Source organism: Vespa mandarinia, chromosome 9 (genome assembly GCF_050613455.1).
Source record: "Vespa mandarinia isolate Hongniang chromosome 9, ASM5061345v1, whole genome shotgun sequence".
NCBI classification, from domain to species: Eukaryota; Metazoa; Arthropoda; class Insecta; order Hymenoptera; family Vespidae; genus Vespa; species Vespa mandarinia.
This window is the reverse complement of record NC_140818.1, coordinates 8,335,001-8,345,000: the sequence shown is the minus strand read 5'-3', so window position 1 is coordinate 8,345,000 and position 10,000 is coordinate 8,335,001. Positions and strand designations below refer to the sequence as shown.

Here is a 10,000-nt window from a genome sequence, read left to right as displayed (position 1 = left end):
TTGGAATATTTTACAATCTCGTCGAAATCTCGTGGGTCTTCTTTTTTTTTGGATTGGGGGAGGGAGGATGGGGATGAGGATAATAAAATTTATCGATCCATTTTACGTAGACCTTAGAATTTATACTCGAGTGTCCTTGTTAAAAACTCACCACGTGAAACGTGAGGACTATCGAGCGAATTAACTTTCGATTTTTGCATCGTAACCATCTGACGATATTATGAATATATGTATGAATGTTATATATATATATATATATATATATATATATATATATATATATATATGTATATATATATTTATCCATGTATCTCGTCACCTGGCACATTGACTATTGAGATTTGACTTGGAAAAAAAGGAAAGAAAAAGAAAAAGAAAAAAGTTATCCGACAAATCTCGTTCAACGTGAAAAGTCTACTTTTGTATATACTTATCTTATGCCTATGTATTTAAATGAAAATGAAATATATATATATATATATATATATATATATATATATATATATATATATTATATTTAAATGACAGGTTTTAATGTCACGATACATTTGTAACACGTGAATATTGAAACACGCGAATCTTTTTTCTTTCTTCTTTTCTTTTTCCTTTTTTTTTTCTTTTTTATTTATTTTTCTTTTTTTTCCTTTCTTTCTTCCTTTTTATTTTGCCCTCGGCCTGGATTCACGGAGAAAGTTTCGTTGATTATATTAGTTTAATATTCACGATGATCAAAAAATGAGATTACGTGATCAGTGCACGAGATCTGTTTATCGATAAAAAAAAAAAATATCAAAAGAGGGTTAGTCATAATATGGTGTTTATCTTGACGGAACATTAATGCTCTCTCTCTCTGTCTCTCTCTCTCTCTCTCTCTCTCTCTCTTTGTATCTATCCATCTTTTGTAAGACTATGGTATAGCTTCGTAGAAAATAAACGAAGTACTCTCGGTATTAATAGAGACCGGAAATTTATTTTCACACTTTTCATAATCGATAAGTTCGACAGGAATGTCACGTCAATCCCAAGTGAATTTATATACGAAACGCGTCATCTAGAAACGAATATACATTTATATATCCACAGTGTCAGGCATAAAAATGAATATGAAAGTCGTCGAGAAAGAAAGAAAGATAGAAAGAAAAAAAAAAAAAAAAGAAGAAAATTGGAATATCCGAGTAATCAAGATATCACATTTTGTTTTTTTCTTTCCCTTCTTTCTTTTTCTTTTTTTTAAATCGCAATCATAAAATTCTAGACTTTTAATTAGATTTTTTCTTCTTCTTTTTTTTCTTTTTTTTTTTTTTTTTTTTTTACAACCATCGTTCAATGTTTCATAATTATTTCAAAATTTTTTATAAACGAAATTTCTAATATTTTTCTACACTTCTATCACATATTATATGCTATAAGTAAAAAAAGAAAAAAGAAAAAAAAAAAAAAAAAAAAAAAAAAAGAAAATCGAATATCATTCGATCGTAATCATAAAATTCTATAGATTAGACTTTTGATTAGTTTGACGGTTTCATTCCACATATATTTGTTAAGAATGAAATCGAATATCAATTATTTTTTAATCATAAAATTCTATATACTTGAGATTAGATTTCGTATCGTTGGTCATTCAAAATTTAATAATTATTCTACTAGTAGTTGAGATTATTTCGATCGTGCATGTAACTTTTTTTTTTTTTTTTTTTTTTTTTTTTTTTAATCAATACGATTCTTACTTAATTATTTCTCGAGAAACAATTAATTTTTCGATATGTAAAAAAAAAAAAAAAAAAGTAATAAAATAAAAATAATACAGATATACCTTAGATTAAATGTCAACGTTCGATAATTGTCCCTAATCTTTTTTTTTTTTTTTTTTTTTTTTTTTTTAGTAAACTTTCGATCAACTTAAGTCATACGTTACAAAAAAAGGTATATTGTGAAATAGCCTATTTGTATTATTATATTCATATGAAAATAAGACTAAGACGAAGACGAAGACGAAGAAAGAAAGAAAGAAAGAAAGAAAAAGAAAAAGTAAAGAAAAAAAAAAAAAAAAAAAAAAAAAAAGAAAATCGAATAGGCCGTGTACCGCGGCGAGTGTCTTTCAGGGTTAAGGTGATTTTAAGTTTGCAAAGAGTTCGATTCTAAATATAAGGAAACTGAGACACATACACGCCGAGAGGGTGAAAATATAAAGGAGAGGGAATGAAATCAATAGGCATACCGAGTTTATATGCGCGAGACTACCCAGTCTTAACTGTAATCGTTCAATCGTGCCTAAAATATCTGCACATATGTATCTATGTATGTATGTATACATATATGTACGTATATATACATTGGATGTTCCCCGTTGACAAATCTTAACGTATTCTCTCCACGTGCACGTGAATCGGATTTTGCCGGTTATCAAAACCAGCTAGTACTCGTATTTTCAATTCCAAAATATTTTCAGTATAAATCCATTATATTGGTATGTCAGTATTAATACTTACAATTGACTACGGGCTCTTATTTAAATAATAATTAATTGTTAAATCTACAGATTTTCAATTATATCATTTTCCTTCGAAATTATAATACTAGATATAGTTATTTAATTATACGATTATTTAATTATTAATATAATAAATCACAATGAGTAAACAGATATAATATAATTGATATAATTTTAATATATAATATATTAGAATTGATTATTATAATTAAATTAAATACAACCGACATATTTCGACCGCGTTATATTTGACATAGGTAAGGTACACCATATTCAAATATTTATATAAATATTTAATTTACTAATAAATAATAATAATAATAATAATAAAAAGAGAAAGAGAGAGAGAGAGAGAGAGAGAGAGAGGAATATAATAGATCGCCAATTTTATCGGTCTAATAAAATAATATTAATTAATAATTATACTCATATTATTATATTAATAATTTATCAATCCAAGAATTATCTTGATTATTTTAAAATCCATGATCTGATAATGATTAAAATAAACAAGTTTTAATAGTAACAGTTATAATGACAAAATGTAAATTGAGATTTACATTTGTCAGGTTTGGGTATTTAATTTCTTTCTTTTTTTCCTTTTTTTTTTCTTTTCCTACATTGAGAAGAAGAAGAATCATTTTCTTTGTCCTAGAAGAAATCGTAAAACAGGAGGAGGAAGATTTTGATCGACATTTGGTCGAAAATCGAATGTGGTGTTGTTCGTGTTGGTTAGCTAGAGAGGCATCGGTGACACCGACGGCTACGGTAGCCCAGTCGTATTTGGACGATCTGGTACGTGAAAAAGTATATTGGATGAAAAAGGGAGGTTGCCGGTGATGGACAATGAGCAGCCGCACCAGGAACTGGTCAAGTGCGTGGTCGTGGGTGACACAGCAGTTGGAAAGACCAGATTGATATGTGCTAGAGCATGCAACAAACACGTCTCTCTATCCCAATTGTTAACCACACACGTACCCACGGTTTGGGCTATCGATCAGTATAGAATTTATAAAGACGTAAGTTTGTATTTTATCTTCTTTTTTCTTTTTCTTCTTTTTTTTCTTTTTTTTTTTTTTTTTTCTTCTTCTTATTTTTCTCTTTTATTAAAAGACAAAGTTTAGAATAGAATACCGATCTTTCATATTATTTTTCTATTTTTCTTTATCGTTTGACATTCTTTTCGTTCAAATAAATCGCTTATTTTTAATTTATTATTATACATATATACGTATATATATATATATATATATATATATATATATATATATATGTATGTACATTTGACACGTTACATAGGTATTAGAACGATCGTGGGAAGTCGTGGACAACGTTAACGTATCTTTACGTCTTTGGGATACGTTTGGTGATCACGAAAAGGATCGTCGATTTGCCTATGGCAGGTCAGTATTTTAAAAAATATATTTTCAATATAGCACGTAAATTGAACCGATTAGAAAAATATCGATCGTGTTAATAAAATATAATATTCGAACACTTACGTTTATTAATGGATTTTATAGTAATATAAAAAATTTGTTTAATCAATAATTTAATATTTAATCATTTCAATAAAATATTACAATAAAAATATTTATCGACGTTAAATGTGATATAGGTATATAATATTAATTAATTTTTTTATACAAAAAAAAAAAAAATGTATTAATTAAAACATATATGCGTAAGATGATCGAATTGAATGAATACAAAATATTCGCAGATCGGACGTCGTTTTATTATGTTTCTCCATAACAAATCCGGTTTCGTTACGGAATTGCAAGGCAATGTGGTATCCGGAAATACGTCGATTCTGTCCTCAAACGCCAGTCCTATTGGTCGGATGCAAAAACGATTTACGATATATGTATCGAGATGAGACCTACTTGAGTTACTTCCGGGATCGTAGTCCATTCGTAAGGTAAGTAAATTTTATATGATACTGATAATAGTTTCGATCGATTGTCAAATGATATGATATCCCTTATCGGTTATACGATTTCAATTAGAATTATCGAATAGAATTATTTGAGGGGATTCTTTTTTCTTTGACGTGAAGTTAAAATATAAAAAGACAAAAAGAAAAAAAAAAAGAAAAGAACGAATGATCCAATGAAGGGAAAAAAAGAATTTACAATATCGTCGAATGAAAGAAGTCATTCGAATATATATATATATATATATATATATATATAATATGTATATACGTATACGTATACTATATTCGACGTTACTTCGATATATATATATATATATATATATATATATATATATATATAATATATATACACTAGGAACTTCAGTAGCAAAGTATGTCGAAGTATTGATTCCACCGGGGATACTCTTCGTTGCTCTATCACTTTCCTCTTCGGACCAATTACGCCGAAGAGAGTTTCCACATCGACGTCAGATAAATCGAACGCGAGTTTGAGACTAAATTAATATCGAACCCTTTTGTTATACGTCATTCTAGAGTTCCCAAGAGACGTCATTGTTCAAAGTTCACTATGATTTTTAGCGATCCTCTTGCGAATACCACGTATTCACTTTCATGATGATGAATTTTATAAAAAGAAAATGATAAGTAGATGGATAGATAGATAGAGAGAGAGAGAGAGAGAGAGAGAGAGAGAGAGAAATTTTTGTTGTTTTTTTTTTATGTTTTTCTTCTTTTTTTTTTTCATTTAATTATTTCTAGGGCCACGAGAAAAAGTGATTTGGTCATGCCTGATCAAGCAAGAGCGGTAGCACGAGAGTTAGGTGTATGTTACTATGAAACTAGTGTCTTCACTTATTATGGCGTCAACGAGGTATTTGAAAACTCAATAAGAGCCGCCCTAATTGCAAGAAGACAGCAACGCTTTTGGATGACAAATTTGAAAAGGGTACAAAGGCCTTTGCTTCAGGTAATATTTGATTCTAATCCAATATTATTTCTAATATATTAATTTAATAATTTATAATAGATAAACAAATAAATAAATATATATATATATATAATAATAGTATATTAATAATATAATAATTAAATTTATATAGATTGTAATGACGGCTAATGAAAAAATATAAATAAATATTATTATTATCTCTATTATTTATTATTGTTACTATTATTTAAAAATCGATTATAGGCACCATTTTGTCCGCCTAAACCAGTACCGCCAGAAGTTTATCTAACAGCAAGTACATACGAGGAAAATATGAAAACATTATGGACAAAGCCAGTTCATACCGATGTAACATTAATAACAGGCAATTGCACCTTCCCAGCTCATCGATGTTTATTAGCGGCAGCTTCGCCTGCATTTCATCGGCTCTTCTCGACGGAACTTGCTCATGAACATACACCAAGAAGTTCGAGCGAGTCTAGTATGGTGAGAGAGAGATAGAGATAGAGATAGAGATAGAGAGAACAAAAACAAATCATTCAAATACATATTATTATTATTGTTATTATTATTCATTTATTTTTTTTTACTATTATTATTATTATTATTATTATTATTATTATTATTATTATTATTATTATTATTATTATTATTATTATTATTATTATTATTATTACTATTATGCGCGTATGAATTTTTTAACGTTGAACGTATTACGAATTTGAAGGGGGAAAAAAAAACAAGTGAGAAACAAAAAGGAAAAAAAGAAAAATTGTACATTTTCTTCTATTATCTTTTACAAAATAGGTAAGCACTTTTGGCGAGGCCACAGTAGGCGATTTTAACGACGATACCGAATGCCTGATTCGCATTGATCAAAGCAAACCCTCAAAGTGAGTTAATCTCTGAAATCCATGAACACACGAGCATACTCTAGTATTCTTTTATTATATTATTCGTTATATATTATTAGAGATATGGTTTAAACGATAACGTTGCCAATGGAGAAGATATAATTAAACGAAATTCGCAGAAAAAAATATATTTAGAAAAAAAAAAGAAATAAGAAAAAAAGAAAATATATATATATATATAATATATACATATATATTTACATCTATTTCAGAGTATGGGAACAATTGAAAAGAAGATCGAGCTTTCAAGTTTTACCAACGATGGATAATCAAAGGAAAGCTAATGGTGCTACGAGGGAATTAAATCATCCTGCATTTCAAAATATACGCGTTTGCATGGTAAATTTATTTTCCATATGAAACTAATTTACAAATCTCAACTCGAAAAAAAAAAATAAAATATATATATATATATATATGTACTATTTTTTTTATTAAACATTATATAGAGTGAAAATTCAAATGGAGTGCAACAACCTACTACAGTGGTGACTCTTTCGAAGCTCATTACGCCCCAGGCTATGCAGCAATGCTTGCAGTTCATCTACACAGGCAGCTTGGATAAACGGTATCACGATCTACAAGTACGTTGGGTCGGTAGAATATTTTATCAGAAAAGGTACATCCAATGCGAGAGAGAGAGTGAAAAGAAAAAGAAAAGAGAACAAAAAAGAAAAAAAGAACACGGACTTTTTTTTTTTTTTTTTTTTTTTTTTTTATGATTACACAGAGCGGGACTCTGAAGTTCTTAAATGATTTTTTAAAGATCGATTACACTTCTTTCGAGACTTTCTAGGCTAATTTTTTTCTCTTTTTCTTTTTTTTTTGTTTTTCTTTCTTCTCTTTTTAACTTTCGAAATTTTACTTGCAATTCAACGATCTGAAAGAAAATGAGATTGGCCTGTATAAGGTCTCGAAAAAAGGAAAAGAAAAAAAAAAGTGTAATTGTACTTTCGAAATTGTCTAGGAACTTTCTCGTATCCGTTGTTAGGGACTTTTTAGTCAGATCTCCTTTGTAATACATTCCACGGTATAATAATATCCGATCGGATTACCCCAAAAAACGCAGGATTACCTTCACTATACTCTTTCGTACACACGATTTTTAATTTGGATCTTTATTTATCCACTTACACACGATCTTTTTGTTTATATTAAAAAAAAAAAAAGAAAAAAAAAAAAATCTGACAACGTATCGATCGGTTTCTGAAACGAAGAGACTATCTACGTTAATCATCGAGAAGGATCGAAAGGATCAAAAAAAGACAAAAAATGCGAAGAAGCAAACAGAGAAAAGGATTTTCTTATTATTGAAAAATTAAAAAAAAAAAAAAACAAAAAGAAAAAAACTAACGCGGCTGTATTCTTTCAGACAGCTCCTATTGGGCTATTACTGGTTAGTACTAAGTCAAATTCGTTTGACAAATACGTGACATTGTTAAACACACTCAAACACATACAAACATACATACATACATACATACATACATACATACATACATACATACATATACTTTATACGTAAGAGCACATACGCATTGGCACGAAAGCACGCACGCATATACGATAGTATTGTATCATTTCATCGAACGAGAAGGATATTCATGATGGAAGAAATCTAATTCATGTTCTAATTCATGAGAGCATGTTCACGTTCTCTTCTAAATATCATCGTCGAATATATATTACGTAATATGATTCATCGAAAAGAAAAAAAAAGGATCTACTTTTATTCACAACACATACACACACATACACACACACATACACACACACACATATATATATACATATATACATATATATTTAATCGATGCCTAATTTGTACAATCAAAAAAAATGTAATGATCGAATAGCAAAAAATATATATATACATACATATATATGTATCTGATGTATATATAAATGTATCAGCCACAGCAATCAAAGGAAAAAGAAAAAGAAAAAGAAAAAGAAGAAAAAAAAGAAGGCTCATCATCAAAAATCTCGTCAGATCCAATCATAAATCATCGTTAGATCTAATCGTAATCGTCGTTAGATATCAAGCATGAATTAGCGATTACTTTGATCGTAATCCATCATCAGAAGGAAAAAATTATCGAAGTGATTAAGGAAGAGACCGATCATGGTTGCATGGAGAATATTTTATATCATCGTCATCGATTATGCTTTAAGAATCATCAAGTTATCAAGGATCTGATTTATAATATAATTCGATCATCGTACGAACTCATATCGATCATATCGTTTTTATATTATTCGTAATATGAAATTGTTAATTTATGGGAGAAACAATGGGGTCTAGATGTTAAAACATTTGATATCTGTTACCCTCAGGAGATCAGACAAGCAGCTGAGTTCCTTGAGCTACCGCAATTGTTAATGGTACTTGGAACAATACAAACTCGTGAACAATTTGCTAACAGTGATCTAAATAATCGTTATAAACAAGTGGTTAGACAACGGCTCGAGGATATTTGTCTTGAACAAGGTAAATTTATCATTTAATCATATACACACACATATATGTATATATATATATATATATATATATATATATATATATATATATATATATAGTATCCCAATGAAAATTGCCCACTAGGATTATTATGAAATCTAGTGATTTTTTTTGGGTCGAAAAAAAATACCTGGAACAGGTCAATTTCGTTTTAGAGGATTTACAGATCCGTATAAAAAAAATCCATCCACTTTGAGTTAACACCCATTAAATAGATTAAACAATCCCCACATTTCGTAAATCTTGAATGACAACAGAGATCAAATGGCACATCATTTGAAAGGTTGTTTTAATCCTCTTTACGATGATGACATTTCTTTTTTCTTTTTTTTTTTTTTTTTTTTTCTCTTAATAGAATTGACCTCTCGAAAAAAATCACCGAATCTCATGATAATCATGGTAGACAAATTTTCATTGAGATACTACGTAAGTACGTAGATAAATATTATCGATTCGATATAATACCAATGATCATTGTGGAATAGTAATCTATTTTTGTTCTTTGTTTTGTTTTTGTCGTTTTAAAATAAAATTAAAAAAAAAAAAAAAAAAAAAAAAAAAAAAAAAATTATAGGATTATTCGCCGACGTTGTATTTGAATTGGACGACGGTAGTATGCCAGCTCATCGTGCTATTCTAACTGCTCGATGTGACGTAATGAAAGCAATGTTCTCCGGTGATTTTCGTGAGAGCAGCGCCAAAATCGTAAGTTCGTTTCCTTTCGTTTCATATTATTGTAAAAATAATTATCGTAATAATGCGAAATTATTTCAATAAAACAGATAGTTTTCCCTGGAGTTAGAGAATACACATTTCATAAGTTACTTTGTTACTTGTACACTGACGAAGTACCAGCGATTTCATCGGCCAGATGTTTGAATCTTTTGGAATTAGCTAATAGATTGTGTTTACCAAGATTGGTTAATCTTGTCGAGAGCAGAGTGATCGAGGACCTTAAAAGATTATCGCAGAACGAAGGGAACGAGGCCGTTGAAAATTGTTTGAGATTATTGGAACCTTGCAAGGTCGGTAAATTGAAAACGAATGAACTTTTTTTCCTTTTTACGTAGAAGAGATAATATATTTTTTTTTGTTTATTCATTTTTTTTTCTCTTTTTTTTTTTGTATTTTCTTTTTTGTATTTTTTTGATCGTAGTTACACAATGCGGATCAATTAGCGGACTGG

At 28.9% G+C, this 10,000-nt stretch overlaps 1 protein-coding gene across 8 annotated transcripts in view; it reads left to right on the top strand.

Annotated features, from left to right (window-relative positions):
* The window catches only part of RhoBTB (Rho-related BTB domain containing), a 25,606-nt gene that overhangs the window by 7,289 nt on the left and 8,317 nt on the right, over nt 1–10,000 (top strand). For 2 of the 8 annotated variants that reach the window (XM_035862620.2, XM_035862618.2), the window contains exons 2-14: nt 3,150–3,510; nt 3,791–3,894; nt 4,215–4,412; nt 5,190–5,397; nt 5,623–5,865; nt 6,187–6,272; nt 6,506–6,632; nt 6,743–6,877; nt 7,666–7,689; nt 8,631–8,784; nt 9,389–9,519; nt 9,597–9,839; nt 9,971–10,000. The exon at nt 9,971–10,000 is cut by the window's right edge and continues 119 nt beyond it. In XM_035862620.2, the coding sequence (XP_035718513.2) occupies nt 3,331–3,510; nt 3,791–3,894; nt 4,215–4,412; nt 5,190–5,397; nt 5,623–5,865; nt 6,187–6,272; nt 6,506–6,632; nt 6,743–6,877; nt 7,666–7,689; nt 8,631–8,784; nt 9,389–9,519; nt 9,597–9,839; nt 9,971–10,000 (1,863 nt within the window). In that variant the 5' untranslated portion in view covers nt 3,150–3,330. Of the gene's footprint in view, nt 1–3,120; nt 3,511–3,790; nt 3,895–4,214; nt 4,413–5,189; nt 5,398–5,622; nt 5,866–6,186; nt 6,273–6,505; nt 6,633–6,742; nt 6,878–7,665; nt 7,690–8,630; nt 8,785–9,388; nt 9,520–9,596; nt 9,840–9,970 lie in introns of all 8 variants that reach the window. The other 6 variants (XM_035862619.2, XM_035862616.2, XM_035862615.2 and 3 more) reach the window with 4 other exon arrangements.